The sequence below is a fragment of the Channa argus genome, chromosome 17 (assembly GCF_033026475.1).
Source record: "Channa argus isolate prfri chromosome 17, Channa argus male v1.0, whole genome shotgun sequence".
Lineage (NCBI taxonomy): Eukaryota > Metazoa > Chordata > Actinopteri > Anabantiformes > Channidae > Channa > Channa argus.
The window spans coordinates 4,822,535-4,840,091 of NC_090213.1; the positions used below are offsets into that span (position 1 = coordinate 4,822,535).

Consider the following 17,557-nt stretch of genomic DNA (forward strand, 5'->3'; position numbering starts at 1 on the left):
AGCATTCACCACCAAACCTCCCAAAAAACTAAATCTGAGAGCACAATCCACGGATCTTGCTGCTTGTAGCAAACTCACTTTAGTGGGTTCGTTTTGAAACGAACTAGCCTGGTTTAGAATGGACCGGTTTCGAGACGAGCTGCAACCCAGATAACTGCGGTTTTGGGTAAATTTTTGTAAGGTGAAACAGACAAGCTGCTGCTTTTTCACTTCAGGCCTCTAGCTAAGCATGATTTCCGGCCAGGCTTTGAACAAGCTTGCCCCCGCCCCTCCTAGTTTTAAAACGTGAAAGCCCAATCAATATCAAACCCCATATAGTAGTGCTGGTGTGATTTTGTGGCTTTAAACGCATTTGTTGTCGTTTCTTCATACATATTCTGTTCAAAATAACAGAAAAATGTGAAAATTATAATCATATGATCACTTTTAGAATCACTAAGTACCTTAATTGACACCAAAGCTCTTTCTTACTCACTTTGCCCGGTGGCCTTCCCACTCATCCCCCTCCTCCTGCCCTTTCTCTCCTCCCCTCTCCATCCCTCCCTACCTTCTCTCCACCTCCCTTTCGTTTTTTGATACCTGGCGTGCGACACCCGGCCTTCACCGGTCTCGTCATGCGGAGGTTTCACGTCGAGCCTCGGGGCAAAACAATCGGTAACGGTAATTAAAATATAAAAGGCCTTGAGAATTTTCTAAAGGAGGCTATTTAAGGCCACCGTTTGCGTTTCTGATGGGGACGTCGTTTTTAAAGATCACTGCTACTCTATGAGCTATAGATTCTTGATCAGACCCTGTAGAATATTTAGGCTCCTTTAAAGGCTTTTGTTAGCAATGAGAGAAATAATGAAGTAGAAACTGTACGTATGGCATAAAATGAAGAAAAATCAATAAGAATAGTGTTTATAATCATTTACACCTCATCTAATATAGAGAACTAAATCATCTAAATAGCTATTATTATTATTATTATTATTGTTATTATTATTACTATTATTATAGGCGATCAAGAACAGAGAGACGCATGCAGTAACAGATGGGAGGGGAAATTGGAACTTAATTAAAGTGCAGAGTCAATCCTGGCGTCCTGGCGTCAGCGTGGTCACAGTCTGCACTTTAATAATATCTTGGAGTCGCTTTGGTTACAGTTACAGCAGAGCAGGAGAGGAAAGAAAACATCCAAAACAAGGCTGATTAAGGCTCATCTCTGCTGGGGGGTTAGAGCGCTCTCTCTCTCTCTCTCTCTCTCTCTCTTCCTCCCTGTGTGTGAGTTGGCTGGTTTGTTTTGAATGGCAGGAAATCTGACAGTAGAACATCTCTCCTCTCCTCCTTCAGTTTCCTCTCCTCCCCTCTCCTTTAGTTCCCTTTGCTCCTCTTCAGACTGTGACCATAAGCTTTCGCTTCTGCGTTTAGGTTTTGTATATTTCTGCTACTTCCCGGGTGGCCTTAGGGCAAGGCAGCAATAGTCTGTGTGTTGCTGCGTATGCATTTTGGTTACATAGGCTCTTTTTATTCAAGCTCACTGTGTGACTGTGTACACCTGTATGCTTTGGTATGATCTTACAAAAAGATCAGAGCCTGCTTTAACCTCTTTGGGTTTTTAAACAATCTAATACGCCTGCTTTTATTGTGACGCTTTTTTTCCTACAGCATATAATAAAGACTATAACAAACGTAAACAAAAGCCTCCACTAGCCTCTTCCTCTACAACAACACAGAGCCTCTGTTCAGCTGGGCAGGACCACCCCGAGGGCGCGTGCTCAGGTGAGTTACAGCACGAGGAGAAAGGCAAAAAGAGAGAGAGAAAGAAGAGAGGGCGGGGGGTCACGAGGATGACCGACTGACCGAAAAAAGGTCAGTACTGAGCAATAATAGTAATAACAATAATAATAATAATAATAATAACAATATTAACAACAACAATAATAATACTAACTTTTCGATTTAACCAGCCTCGCGCCTCTGGACATGAAAATAAACTGCTGATTCGAAAGGAGAAAAAGTCTCGTGCTTCTTTCGGTTCCTCACAAAAGCAACAATCAGATTAAATCCAGTCCCCCCCATTAAAAACTGTTCATCAATAAGCGATTTTCCATGCAGGAGTAAAAATAACTTAAAGAGAAAGAAAATAGGAGCAGCTTTGTCAAATTCATTTGGCACATAAAAGGTAAACAAATACATTTACTGAAAAGTATTTTATAATCTTATTTAACTCCAAACTTTAAATAAAATTATCCATTCTATCAATCCCATTGTGCTTGAATCGAATGAATCTGTGCACACATGTAATGCTCATTTGAAAAATTAGCGCCATGAAAAAAACTGCCTAAAAAGAAAAATAAATATATTTACTTAAATATATCTAATGCATGCAGAAAGCATCGAAATCCCGCCGTTTACAAATGAAATTCCTCATCGAAGCTAAGTAAATCAGATCAGCTTGTTTTAAAACAAAAGAAAATCAATTTTTTACTCGGTTGATAATTACCATAAATAGCTGCGTAATATTTCAAAGCAAACTTACATTTCCGTTGAAAATCCGTATAATTCTGTAAAACGACTTAATCGGTGTGAATAAAGGAAAAAATAATAATAAGACGACGACGAAAACGAGCAGCAGACCTTGTGAAAATGCAAACGGGTCAAAAATGAAAATGTCCACAAAATGCGTAGAAAATGTTTAAAGAAGCACTTGGATCCTTATTAAGGCAAAGATACAATATTTATTCCTTGTCTCCTGGGATGCTCCGCTCCGTCTATTGTCCTCCCATTCCTCAGTGCTGATGCTTAATTTTCAAAACTTCTATATTACCAAGGGACCTACGACATCAGCCGAGAAATACCCTGCAAGTACAAAATCCGTGAGCCAGCCCCGTCCGTGCAGAGGGGAGACGCTCGCCTTCCGCCAGCTTTCTGCCGTTACCGAGAGCGCGCAAGGGGGGACTTTTCCACTTCTCTGGCTTTTTGGGGATTTTAACGCATTTTTATTATTATTCGATTGGGCCAGAGAGGATAGGGAAAAAAAACTGGTTACTTTGGAGAAAGCACAATGTCAGCGACCTTTCCCGGACTTGTCCACGACGCAGAGGTAGGCTAATTCATTTACTCAACATCCTTTAATTTCTGAAGCTGCAAAAAGCTTTGGACTAGAATAAATATTCTTAGGATTAAAGTGACTTAACGGAGGCATTTCGAGATCTGCAAGGCTCCTCTAACATAGAATATATTTTATAGCATGGATTAAAAAAAAAATATATATATATATATGCATGAAAGGAGAAATGGGTCGTGCGTCTCACTGGAGCTGCCGGTAAAAACGGGGCTTTTTATTAGTGTGCAGACGCAAATGAAGCTCGTGTGTGAGCCGGTAACTGTGTGATTAGAACATTTTAGGGCGGAACACTCTCCGCTGTGTCTCACTCTGCTTACCTCCCATCCAGTGTGAGCCAGAGAGCTGGGACAGTAAATTTGCCAGCAGCTCGGTAATAATAATAATATATAACAGCACGACTTTTAAAGCGCTGCAAGAGAGAGTGACAGGCATGCTAAAGAGAGGGGAAAAATACCGATGGCTCCTGTTGCCGTGCGTTCATTCCCCTCCCGGGCGTGTGGAAATGACATCTCCTTCAGGTGGTTTAAAGTGTGGGGGAGAAAAAAAACGCTTTGAGCGTGCGAGTTGTGTTTTTCAGTGTGTTTGGGAAGCAGAGAGAGGAGACACCGGCTGATGCTAAATGACACGGCTCATTTATCTCCCCGTCTCTTTATTATTTTGTAGATACGTCACGACGGATCAAACAGCTACCGGCTCATGCAGCTCGGCTGCTTGGAGTCCGTGGCCAACTCCTCGGTCGCCTACTCCTCCTCCTCGCCGCTCACCTACCCGGCACCGGCAGGGACGGAGTTCGCCTCGCCCTATTTCTCGGCCAACCACCAGTACACGCCTCTCCACCACCAGTCCTTCCACTACGAGTTCCAGCACTCCCACCCGGCCGTGGCCCCGGAGGCCTACGGGCTGAACTCGCTGCACTCGGGCCAGTACTACCAGCAGATCCATCACGGAGAGCCCGCCGACTTCATCAACCTGCACAACGCGCGCTCGGCGCTCAAGTCCTCGTGCCTGGACGAGCAGCAGCGGCGCGAGCTGGGCTGCCTCGACGCGTACCGGCGCCATGACCTGTCGCTGATGACGTCACACGGCTCCCAGGCCTACGGCGTCGGCATGCACCATCCGGACCAGAGGCTGCTGCCCGCCGCCGGCCTGGGCCTCCCTCCGGCCGCAGCAGACGACCTGCAGGTACCGGCGGCCGCTAGTTTACAGTCTCAATTCACCTCAAGGCCTCAGATCCAGCACCTTATTGTGGTGCTACGTTCCATTTCCTCCGGCTGCTGCTACTACTACTCTGGTTTATTAACAGCTCCACAGGATAGTGTAGGATAGGATACCAAATCTGTCAGGCTGTCACAAGGCCCAGTGCCCCAGTATCCCTGCCCCAATGGCCTACTATTGACCCTTCCCCCCCCCCTCTATTGTAGCAGATACATAATTCCAAATTATTGAACAGAAAGACGGGGCCAGATGTCTGTCTGCCTGCTTCATCTGTCTGCTGTCTGTGCTGACGGGGCTGCATTTGGCCTGTGCGCTCCCGGCTCCGTTTGTAAATATAATCTGGAGAGAATTTCGTCTCCAAACAAACGTGACTGTACAACATGCTGAGTAAATGTCAAGTGCACACGGCGCCGCGCCTCTCAAAGCCCGGCGCCTTTCTAAAGGTTAATTGACTGGCAGTCTATACAAACCCATTGTGAAATCCGCCCTTTATTTTTTCCACCAACACACGTGACCCATATTTTACATAATTCCTTTCGACGTAAAGAAATGGCCGAGATGAAAACGGATTCGCACGGTGCTCGAGCGTGTGCTCGTCAGCCTGTTTGAGTGTGTGTGTCCGACTGTCTGTTGTAGCTAAAGAAAAGCCGCTGGTTGCTCTATTCTCCGTTAAAGGGCGGATTAACGGATCGGGCTTCAGGACACAATGCCCAGCTCGAGCGCCACAAAGCACCGTAGTTTATCCAATTACAGACTTAACGTCAATCAACTTTGTTACTTACGCTGCTACTTCTGAGCTGGTTAGGACGCGTCTCTAGTTAAACACTATTTAACACAGTGTCACATAATTTCAGTCATGTTAACTATTTAACAACTCCAGGCCAGTTCAATTTCGTAAAGTTTAGCTTTTATTGACATTATGAAGTGTCATTAATGCAGAGAAATACAAAATATATCGGCACCATGATGAAACGGCAACAATATTTTTAATAGCTATAATTACACCGGAAGATTAATTGAAGCGTGTGACAGGCTGAGATATTACATAAAAAAACACGTAAAACGTTATAAAATTTAGCAGCGAGTTGCCGAAAATTATGATTTATCATATTTTATATTAGTCTGTAGTAACTGGATATTTTTTCACATATTTTGCTTTTAATTTAATAATTTGAATTGCGTGATAATGAAAATTGTAAACACTGTTTTTCGAGTATAATATTTATATTATATTTATAAAATAATAGTGTAATAATGTATTTTATATTTAACGAATTCCATAGGCTGATATCTGAGCATTGTTATAGTAAATATTAGATTTATTTTCAGCTGTCGGGATATAAAAGCTGCACAGGTTTGACCCTCATTGAGCCAAAGAAAGAAACTGCTCGTGAACCTGAGCTCGCGCGAGGCGGATGTATGAACGGAACAGATGCGCCTATGGTCTCGTGCAGGCCGGTCGCATCTTTGAGCGCCTTAAAGAGATTTTCATGCTGAACAAAAGCAGCTGCCACACCTTTCTCCCGTCACTAAACTAATTCATGCAAGACCTCTGCGTTTTGTATATTGATTTTATAATCACTTTAGCTTCGGAGTAGAAGAAAAGAAACAGGGCAGGAGCTGGTTAAGAAAGAGCTGCAACAAGCTTTTTTCCTCCCCCAGTTTATTTAAATCGGGGGGTTCAGCGTGGGCCAAGCCTCGAGGTTCGCACGGGGGATTAAGTGTTTTCTGAATAAAAAAGCGCGTGTTCTCTTTTCTTGATGACATTGTTGATAGCACGCGAGTCTGAACTGGACCAAAATGGCGGCTGTAACAGGTTTCCATACATATGTCTGGTTGTGTGCATAGGTGCTATATAGTGCGAGCCCCAACAGGTTGGAGGCTGCAACACATTTTGGACGCTTCGGCTCATTTCTCAGTCTGGATGAGTTGTGCTGTCATCGGTTTGCCTGAAGCCTTTCAAATTAGGCTCGTTTCTGGGTGAGCCGTGAGCTGCATGCTTTATTCCACTGTGCCCTCAATTTGAATCAAAGCCTGCTAAGTGGTGTACACTTTCTAACAACAAGGCCGCACCATACAAAACTGGGTAACCGGCTTGTTGTGGACTGTAGGGCTTTAAATACACAAAAAGGACATAAAGGTTTCCAAATTACAAGTCGGGGTCACAAGATAAAGGGCCTGAGTGGTGAGACGATTAAAAGGAAATATTGAATGCGTTCTTTCACTTTAAGACATTTCTATTATTGTTAAGGGAATTTTTTCTTCATAAACATTCGAATTAAAAACGATAAAAATGGCAACTCGCCGAAATTAAATTAGATTGGTAAGATTAGCTTTGATTTATGTTTATGGATTCACACCTTAAAATGCACGCAGGTGCGGGATCAAATCAAGTAACCGTAATTTGCTTTGAACACGTTATAATAATGTAACAAAGAACAAATAATTTTACATAAGTAAGCTTTGTTTATTTGGCGCAGGTGGATGCACCTGCATTTTTTTGTGAAGTGGTCTGAGGGAACATTTAGGTAGGAGGCCATCAGCGCTATTATTGTCACCAACATTTTATTACTGCAACATGTAAAGCGGTTTTCATTTTATGTTTGTGTGGCATTGAATAAAAAATGAACAAGCAGCTCAAGAAAGCGTCACAGCTCCAGCATAAAGAGAAAGGAAACCAAAGTTCTTAATTTCTGCTGCATGTGCAGCCTGACAGCTGAGCAAACTGTGCTCCAGCAGTGTAAAAAAAAAAAAAACCTGGGTGAAGTGTTTTCACCTCCCTGCTCGTCCTAATGAGTGCTTGTCTCTGCAGGGCTCCGTGGAAGCGCAGTGTGGGCTCGTACTGAACGGCCAAGGGGGTGTCATCCGGAGAGGTAAGGCCCCGTTTCTTCTCTGTTGTTGCCTTACACCGAAGGGCCGTGAACACTCGCGGCTCGACACGACAAGACAGCCAGCCAGCAGACAGACAAACAGGCGGAACCCTCCCCTCTTGTCTGCTGTCAACATGTTACAGCAGGAACGGCCCCGTTTCCTCGCCTATTTAAACACGAATACACTGTTCAACAAGCGCCGAGACGGTGCCCCCGTTTCCACTGTGAAATGGCGTGTCACTCAACACACACCGTTTGTTCCCCTCAGCTTTACTGAAAACTAACACTGACAAATTAAACGGCCATTTTTCTTATATAGTGCACAGAGGGCTAGAAAATACACGCGGCATGTTATATTCACTGAACTATGTCAAAAACACAGCATCACCACTTTGGTTGGAAAGAAATATAACCTGTAGGCCGTTTTCATAACACAAATTATTTTTTAAACCTTGTGCCAATAAATGCAATTATTTATGCTACAACCTTTAGAAAAACATAGGCTGCGCCAAATATTTTAATCTACATCGAAATAAAATGATAAAAATGTGCTTCATATACGAATTAAATTATAGGAAGACAGGACTATTATTTCAATTCAGTATGATAAACAAAGAACTGGAAAACTCAAATAATTAGTTTACCACTCATTATTTGACTGTTCTCAGGCCATTTGATTCGTTTTGATTTTCTTTTATGTTTGTGGTTGTGAGCTGCATTGTAAAGCAGCAGACTTGTGTGTGTTTAAGTGCAGTAATTATGGCTGCTTGTATGTTTAATCGGAGACACCAGCATTAATCCCAGGGCTTGTGAGCTGGACTTAGTCCGGCTCAGGTGAAGATGTGGACTTGGGCCAATTTCCTGATGAGTGGCTGATAACGCGCTGTGGATCTGCTTGTGCCCCATCAAAGCCATGCTCTTGATTCCCCCCCCCCCACCCCCACCACACCCCCCACCCCTTTTTTTCTCTTTATAGCCAGGACTATGTGGTTTTTGCACACAGAGAGGAAGGCTGTGTCTCTGGTTTAATTTTTCATCAGCTCAGCCTAGGTGTTGGGGTTTTTCTCTCGGATTGACGCGGGAATCCCTCCGCTATCACTTTCGGTTAATGGTGCGCCGTATTTGGCCCTGAGCTCAGCCGCTGCAACCATCACAACCAATAATCTTTGCTTTACCTCCCGCTCCCGTATCGATAGCTTCTCTCGCCTCGGGCGCACGCTTTGATATGCTAATGCCGAGCGGGGCCCCGGATTCAGCCGAGATCATATTAATGTTGTTCTTTCTGACTGCGGCTTTGGCGGCATGAATATTCACATAACCTTTTTCAAAAGAAAAATCACTCAAGAAACGCGGATCCTACTTAGGAGGAGTCGTCTGTGTTTTTAATCAGCCCACTCTCCCTCTTCCAGCTCCACCAGCAGCCGCACGCGTCAAGCTGATCTGTCAGGCGCGCCCCCCCACCCCCACCCCCACTACAGCCCGTGCACGCGCCCCTCTCTTTTCTGTCAAGACATTGGCGGGCTTTTTGGAGCTCTAAACATTGTTGTTAAAATACGAGGAGAATGACATTTGGCCCGTGCCTCTTTTTCTTTAATTTTCGTGGCAAACTCGTAAAAGGCGCTTGATTCCGCGTGTGATCCCGCCCGCCGCTCGCGCCGCAGCCCGAGGCTACTCTCCGTTGCTTAAATACCGTTATCGCCTCTGGGCCCGCGCGCTCCACTGACTGCACTACTGGCAATAGCTCTTTTCGATTGCCCTTGGCAACATAAAATACAAACTACTTTGAATCAAAACATTTTTAGGGGAATTAATATGATGTGAACCGGCGGCTTTTCAGTGACGCGCGCCCCTGTCGGAGCGCGTGAGTCTGACAGACAGGTCTGCCCGGTCCGTGTCACACGTGGAGACCGGCGGGCCCCACTTCACACGTGCACACACAAACACACACGCACGCACAATCAGGCTCAACCAATCGCACAAATCGATCGCAGCACTTTTTGACAGTCAGGTGAAACACGTCCCACGCTGCCTGTACAAAGTGCTGCCCGCTGGACTACAACACGCTTTGGTTTCCTCGCCATTGTGATGTCACGGCTGTGCTGTGGGCAGGTGCCGAACCTGGATGACACGCTTTTGAAGCCTCAGGTCTAACTCCCTTCCTCTGGCTGCAAATGATGCGAATGTGGCACATTTGTGCTGATGGTGAATAAAACATCCGGAGAGCAAAACACAGGCAGCACCTGCTCATATATAAATATAAGACATAGTTGGCGGCCAAGTGTCCACAATGGCTACAAAATGACTTGCATGTGGGGCCACTCTCCGCCTGCAGCGGCCCGAATGGCGTCCTTTTCGTCATTCCATCATATCCAGCGCGGCCTAATAACAAAGCGACACACCCTGCTGTTAGATTTCATAATGAGGAAGATGAATAATAGAATATAACCTACAGTACATCAGACAGAAACCTTGCGTTTCAGCTGCTCGGAACGTTAGTTCAAGTGAAAATTTAATAATAACAGGCCTACTCGGAGCTGTCAATATATTCCAGGAGGATCCAGTAACACTGACTCAGATGCAATTAATAATGTTAAAGAGCCCATCACAACCAACCAAACACACACACACACACACACACAAGCCTCAAATATACAGTGAAATCAACTTGACTGTGGGGGAAGGTGATTAAAAGAAGGTTTTGTTTTCCCCTCCTGGGATTAGCAGGCAGTTCTTACATACAAATATTGAGCTGAAACAGAAATATAAATATATGTACATATTTAAAAAAAAAAAAACCTAAATCTAAGATTCAGTGAAAAGGAGTCAGAGAAAAACATTGAGCATGTCAGTAAGGATTCAAGATACTTGATCACATCTATTATTAAGGGTTCAGTGTGCTGTGCTCTCATTCATTTCTGCTTTAATTTTAAAATTTAAACATTTTATCGATGCACAGAAGAGGGCACAGGGTTGATAAAGGCCAGAGACGTGGGTTTCTTTGATGGATTACGCATGTTCTCCTACTATAAACTAAAGACTGTTAAGAGACAAAGAGACAATAGTTGGAGGGGACTGTGAGAGGACAGTGGTGAACATCAAGACATGCTGCATCTTCAATTTGTGTTATGTTTGGAGGCAATTTTTGAGACAGCTTGAGCAGAAATAAGGATCAACACGTGACAAAAAGCATTATAAATGAAAAAGTATCATGTCTGTTTTATTTCCTTTTAGCTATAAAATATGTCAGACGTGTTTTTACACTGGCCAATTATTACTCTTGCACCAATAAACCAGACGTGTCACACACAGGTGATGTGAATCCCAAAATCACTCATAGATACACAGTTGAGGATTTTAGTCCTTTTTCAGCTCACACGATGCATTTTCTGTTAGTTAAAGCTTTTTAAGGTCTGAATGCATTCGGTACCATCCTTACAGCACCTGGACCAAACAAAGAAAAAGGCTCCTAAAGGTCCTGTGGTAGAAAATTCTGCAGTTTGTCATTACAATGGAGCCTGACTGCAGAGATAGGTACCCTTCCAACTAAAAGCCCCATAACACTTTCTAGTGTGTTTTAATACACAAACTTCATTTACTGCAGTTTCATTTGCTTCTGGTCTGGCTGCTAGATGGAATAAAGTCCACAATAATTTGATATTAAGTTTCAAACAGATTGAATTAATCCGGATTGTTTTGTCACTTCCCTGATTAGTTTAATCAAACATGAAACTGCATCTTTAACTTTATGAAATCTGGCTGTATATATTTTAGTTTGAATGTTTATTTCCACTTTATTCAAACATTCATATAGTGAACATCAATTGGTGTTGTATTCAACTTCTTTTCTTATGAGTTTCACTAAATAAGTGCAGATGTTCTTGACATTCAACTAAAATATTTCTTAAAATCACTGATAAACCTTGTTGACATGAAGGTTCACGAAAGTTGGTCAGAAGTCTGCACATCGCTTAAAAAATTATTAAGAATGTGCCAAAATTAGTGTCAGAATTCACCAGGACTGATGATATGATCTACAGTGTCCTATCATTAGGTCCTCCAGTCGCACAAAGAACTACTGCCACCACTACTACTACAACATTTGGTATCTCAACCCATAATTTCATAATTATTTTATAAAAAGCATTTACCAAGTTAAAGTTGGAAATCTGTCCAATGAATCATACATTTCTGTATTTACAATGTGTAGCTTCACTGTTGTGTTGCATTGTTTCAGCTTCGTGATTATTTAGCTCATAGATGAAAACGTAACACATTTGAGGTGTAGAAACAATCACTAATGAGGCATTTGTTTGAAAGTAACTTGTGACAATTAACCATTTGCAATAATTTGATGGTCAAGTTTTCCCGCTTAATGAGCTTCGAACGTGTGCTGTTGTTAAGCCTTGTGTTGTGTTTGCGTGCAGGTGGAACGTGTGTGGTGAATCCTACAGATCTGTTCTGCTCGGTACCGGGTCGACTGTCGCTGCTCAGCTCCACTTCCAAGTACAAAGTCACCATCGCAGAAGTGAAAAGAAGACTGTCCCCTCCAGAGTGCCTCAACGCCTCCCTACTGGGGGGCATACTACGCAGGTCAGTAGGAAAACACACACAGCCAAAACGCATCTGTACAATAAAGAAAAACATGGGTCATCGTTGCTTCTTTAACTGTAACTGCAATGATTTGAGTGATCAAATCAAATGACCAAAGTTTAAGATTACAAGGCTGTGAAATGTAGAATGCATTGCACGGTTCTATTGTTCCTTTTATTTTCTCTACCCTCTGTACATACAGAAGCCAAACCTCTATCCACTAACAAAATAACATTGAAGCAAAGAGGCAAGTGATGGAGGGGGGGGTCCCCCCCTATTTTTTTTCAAGTGTAAATGTGGCTGTTGAAAATTGGAGAGCGCTGCCTGAGTCTTTGTAGCCCTCAGATGAAACAGAGGATATACAATATAGCGCCCACGATGACTATTGTAAGCGGGTTAGGGGCTGGGGCTGCACGCGGCGCCATGCCCAGGGAGCCAGAGGGAGGCGAGACTAGGCCAAAGCATGCCAGGATCAGAGGAACCAGAGGAAAGCAAGAGTTGCTAACGCTGTATTATTGATGAGGAAGAGAAAAAGGGAAAAGAGGAAAGGAGAGAGAGAGAGAAAGTGGCTGGTCCTGCAAGATGGCGCATCCACACTGTGATAGGATTAATGTGTAAATGGACATGTTGATCTTATTATGGAGCAAAATTAAAAAGAACATCCAACGTGAACTGTGTTTTTACATTTGTGTCACAGTGTCATTTGCCAGAGTATGAGAACTACAATCACTGTTTCACCACAAAAAATACACAAAAAATGAGTGAAGCTGTAGTGCAGAGAGCCAGAAGCAACATTAGAGCATCATCAGATACGTGCAGAGTGAGCACGAACAATTTCAAATTTCCACATTAAAAAACAAATATATAGACATGACAACTGCTTTCCAAAGTAGACGTCCTCAATGAAATGCTCAAACAAGGAAAGACGCATTTAGGTCCACATGGGAACATGTAACCACGTTTACAGTACGTTTAAAGAAAGCACGTTTAATGTATAATGAGTTGTGTAACTTTGAACTCTTTTTTTTCCTCATATCAGAGTTAATCTATATTCTTCTTCTTACTTGCAAGACTTGATTAAACACGCATTTTTTTTGTTTTAGAGATTTTAGATTTTATCTGCGCTTTGGTTCAGTTTCCATGAGTTGGATGATCAGCGCTGAGGATATGTCCCTTAGTGTTTTGAAATATGCGATAGTTTGATGTGGACTATGCCATGTTAAGTTGTTTCCTGTTCCACAGAGCGAAGTCTAAGAACGGAGGACGGTGTCTTCGCGAGAAATTAGATCGTCTAGGCCTCAACCTGCCGGCAGGACGGAGGAAAGCTGCCAACGTCACACTGCTCACCTCTCTAGTGGAAGGTGAGCAACTATGGTTCAAAAAGACTTAAAAAATCTTCCAGGATGTTTTAGTTAAACCTTCACACACTCACTCTTTTTAGCTATTGGTCTATCAGTCTCTCAGTCATTTTTCTCATGCTTTTGTTCAGGTGAGGCACTTCACCTGGCCAGGGACTTTGGCTACACCTGTGAGACAGAGTTTCCCAGCAAGGCAGTGGGGGAGCATTTGGCGAGGCAGCACAGCGAGCCAAAAGAAACCAGCGCACGCAAGAAGATGGTCCTGGCTACAAAGTAAGAATACAGACATGCTGATACACGAAACACGGAGGGAACAAGACAGAAAGCTAAAAATTGTCCCAATAAGATGCAGTACATTTGATTCTGAAATTCTCTGGAACCATCAGCTCAAAAGGTCCCTATTTAAGCTAGTGTTTGTCCCAAAATCGAATCAGTGACCAGAAAGCAAGAAAACTTTACAGCCAGAGGTTAATATCCATCCATCTTAAAAGGAATGGTGAATCGCTACAAACTTGGAGAAACAAGGAGTTGGGCAATGTAGACATTACAATGAAGGTTAGCTTTAACTTTTGGTAACATGTGAAAATGTAACCTACGTGCACAGAGAAAGGTTTACTCCATATCCTTACTTAGATGCACAAACAGAGCATGAATTAAGTTTGGATTTTAAAATTTTGTCCTGCTCCAGGGCTTATAATTATTTAACAGTATGTGCTGCGAGGAAACAGCTCCCACACCAAGACCCCCCCCCCCCCCCCCCCCATAAAAATAAAGTTATTCCAACAAAGATTTCAACACAGACTTAAATCCAAAATAACAGTCTGGACAAATGTTCACTTTCAATTGGTTGTGAAAGAATTTGTTGCTGTTGACCTTGTTTTGGTCCTACATGTAGAATTGTATTTATGTGCGGGTTGATCCAAAATGACGAAAACGGGTTCAAGAAAGAGAGAGACACAAATTGTGACAGTTATGTTGGAGACAGATGGTAAACCCTCATTCCCTCCCCTCATTCTGTCTGTCAGGCAAATCTGTAAGGAGTTCCAGGACTTGTTAAGCCAAGATCGTTCTCCTCTGGGTTCCTCAAGACCGACCCCAATTCTGGACCTGGACATCCAGAGACACCTCACACACTTCAGGTAACACACCCACGCTTTAAGTTAGTAATGTGCAACAGTTTTAATGTGGATCGTCTGCGTGGGGACCATATTCTATCAGAGCCCTCGACGCCACCGTCCGTTTTGGCTCTGACCTCTTTGCCATTTTGGAAAGCTGCAGCTGTGCAGTTTGTTATTTGGCAGAAATGACAAGAGGAGGAGGAGAGAGGAGGAGGAGGAGGAGGAGGAGGAGGAGGAGGGAACAGCGGCTTGTTAGCAGAAATGTCACATCTGTGGCGTCATCTTTTGCACAACATACAAAGTTTTACCAAACCTCTAGAGGGAAATGTGCTGTGGCATGCTGGGCAGAGAAACACAATGAGAGCTAGATACTACAGACTGAGCGCCAGCATCCTTCTGGCAGCTTAAAGGTCTGCTGTGAAAGGTGATCAGGCATTTAACATATTTCATTTCCATTTATCTTTAAGTCTTACTCATGTTATTCTTCACATGTAGTTTTGTGATGCTTTTAATAATGTCTCAATTCACTCGTGTGCTTATATTTGATTGTGAGGTCAACTTTCAGCTTGATGTGGCCTTTTGAGCTTCCTTAATCTAGTTATAAGAAAATCCAATGGACATTTAGTTGATTATAACTGCTGATCCTTACAAATACCCACAGTGGGTTACAGAGACCCATAAATCCATGTAGAATAATGTAGAATTTCTGTAGTGGGTTGAACTAAGGATTAATTTCTTTGATCAATTACTGGAATTTAAAAGAAAATGTGAAAAATACCATATCAATTATAACTAAATTATAATGCACAATGACATGATAAAATGTCTTTATGCTTTGTTTTTCCTGACCAAAACCTAAAAGCAGCAATAAGTCAAAATAAGGGTACATTGGTGTTTGTGCTTGAAAAAAATAAATTAAGAATTACTATGGATCAGTAACGTTTTTTTGTTTAAACATGTCCATATTCAGGACTAGAATTTGCTTAATTACAATAATTACTTCCTGATTCCATCTACAGAAACGTTCAGGAACATAAGAAGCTCCGTAAGACAGGAAGGTTTCAATGCAGTTTACTGAATGAGGAAAGAAACTTACTCTGACTTTAACCTGCACATGAATGAACTGTTTTAGTGATGGTTGTTTGCGTCTTCCTTCCATCAGTCTGATCACTCACGGGTTTGGCACGCCGGCAGTCTGCGCAGCTCTTAGTACTTTCCAGACGGTCCTGAGCGAGATGCTCAACTACCTGGACAAAAACTCAAGCGGGAAAACGAGTGGACCCACCGACCAACAGATCAACAACAGCTCGGAAAAGACGCAGCTCCGGAAAACAGCAGAGCCCCAGAGCAAAGACGGGAAAACAGAAAAAACTGAGTAGCCCCCACCCACCCAGTCCCTGTGCCTTGGAGCGCTGCATTTAGGAGTGTGTGTGTGTGTGCGTGTGCACATTACTGTCTTATTTGAGACTATTCATATTTATTTTATTTATTTATCTTATGTTGAAACGTAACACTAACCTGAACTGTCCCTAAAAAAAGACATTATGACGTGCGAATGAAAATAACAAGTGTGTGTGTTTGTGTGTGTGTGTGTGTGTGAGAGAGAGAGAGAGAGAGACGAGGAGTTTTGCCATGCAGATGGCTGTGGCTCATCCAGGACTTTTAATAATTTTTAAAAACAGGAAGTAAACATGGACATGCTGACAACACTTTTCATAATTTTCCAGAACAGGGGTGGTAACATAACACACACACTCACACACACACACACACACACACACACAAGATTTAGGTCAATTTGATTTAAATCCAGCTTTTTCAAGTGGATTCTCTGTAAAGTCCCAAAATCTGACACACATTGTTGCCCTCTCCAGGTTCACTTAATGTGTTTTTGTTTAAAATTATGAGGAGAAATGTCGGATAGCAGCAACAACACTATTCTCAAATAATTTCATTAAAATAAGTCATTTTTTTAAAACAATTTGAACGGTCAATTTTAACAGCAAAAAACCATCCTGATTCAAGCCCTTATACATTCGCACACACAAACGTGCATACTTCAGCCCATATCTGTAACATCACATGAATCAAACCTTTTATTATTTTGAACACCGTACAATCAGTGCCATTACAACCAGCGTGTTTACGAAAAAGGCTGTTCTTGAATGTGGACTGATGCCTGGGGTGTGTGAGTGTGTCTCTGTGTGTTAGAGATAAAGAAGTTGAAAGCTAAAGTAAAGAAGGGTCCAACTCAGCCATTTTGTAAGAGGTGACTTTGCAGTTACCGTTGTTACTCTTCCCTGTGCATGTCTATCTTTGTACACTCCCCAAATCGCAAGTTCAGCCGCCACGAGCTCTGACTCACCCATGAACATTTGTAAAGATATATATAAATATTTAAATTACTTTTCTTGTAGGCTTTCAACTATATATATGTCAAATCCCTACCTTCTAAAATGCTGGTGTTCAATAAAGACAGTTGCTACGTGTTCTACTATTTACTCTGGCTTTAAGGTGTGTGCACGCACAAAGAATCATACACACCATATATAAATATATAGACACACGCAGAAGGAAGCAACAGAGTGAACGGAGGCTAATAGAGAGGCAGTATCGATCAAAGGCAGCATGTGTGAATTATCCATATGAGTTCACAGCGTTAAAATGATAAGTCAGAGTTCCTCTCTAATGCTGCGAGAGAAGACAACCTACAGAAAAGTTCAAACGCTTCCTTTGTGTGCACAAGCATGTGTGTTTTCTTTCAGTTTGAGCGACTTCTGTCAGGTTTTCTGCTTATTTATATTTCAAAAAACAAAAACAGAAAAGAGAAAATGCGATGATAAAACAGAAAGAGGAGCAGCTGCCTGCTGGCATCTCCATCCAAGCTCTGTACATTGTGTTTACTCTTTAATATTCCAGTCATTTAAAAAGAGGTCACGTTCGCCACATAACACAAAAATACATAATCAGGCTGGATGCATTTACAGTGATGCCTGTGCCGGTTTGTCACTCTGAATCAATGTGACTGAAGCCTCAGGTGGAAAAGCAGTAAAGGTAAAGAAAGCGACATAAAGGAAGGAAGTGACACAGGTGCAGAATAGCAGAATATTCCCAGTGTCGCTCTTATTTTTCGGTCTGGTGTTTGACAGATGGTGTGAACCCCCCAAAATATTGGTTCAATGTTTTACAAAGCTGGGACAAAGTGAAACCACTGAAATCACTTTGCACAATGTGCAACAAATGCACAGTGTGGTATTTTTCTTTCAGCATTGCACAAATATTTGCTGGTTGCGGCTT

General features: G+C 42.5%; 1 protein-coding gene across 1 annotated transcript; it reads left to right on the forward strand.

The window, feature by feature from the left end:
• Nucleotides 1-606: 606 nt before the first annotated feature.
• On the forward strand, nucleotides 607-16,744 carry tfap2d (transcription factor AP-2 delta (activating enhancer binding protein 2 delta)). The gene is made up of 8 exons (XM_067483052.1): nucleotides 607-3,085; nucleotides 3,773-4,291; nucleotides 7,137-7,197; nucleotides 11,619-11,784; nucleotides 13,027-13,145; nucleotides 13,274-13,415; nucleotides 14,168-14,281; nucleotides 15,423-16,744. The coding sequence occupies exons 1-8, from the start codon at nucleotides 3,047-3,049 to the stop codon at nucleotides 15,637-15,639; spliced, it is 1,377 nt and encodes a 458-aa protein (XP_067339153.1). The 5' UTR covers nucleotides 607-3,046; the 3' UTR covers nucleotides 15,640-16,744.
• Nucleotides 16,745-17,557: the final 813 nt, after the last annotated feature.

What these genes read in the sequence shown, in the direction of transcription:
- tfap2d (XM_067483052.1), top strand. Translation starts at nt 3,047, where the DNA reads ATGTCAGCGACCTTTCCCGGACTTGTCCACGACGCAGAG. An exon ending in GACTTGTCCACGACGCAGAG is followed by an intron (nt 3,086 to 3,772) that starts GTAGGCTAATTC and finishes ATTATTTTGTAG; the next exon opens with ATACGTCACGACGGATCAAA. An exon ending in AAGATGGTCCTGGCTACAAA is followed by an intron (nt 13,416 to 14,167) that starts GTAAGAATACAG and finishes TCTGTCTGTCAG; the next exon opens with GCAAATCTGTAAGGAGTTCC.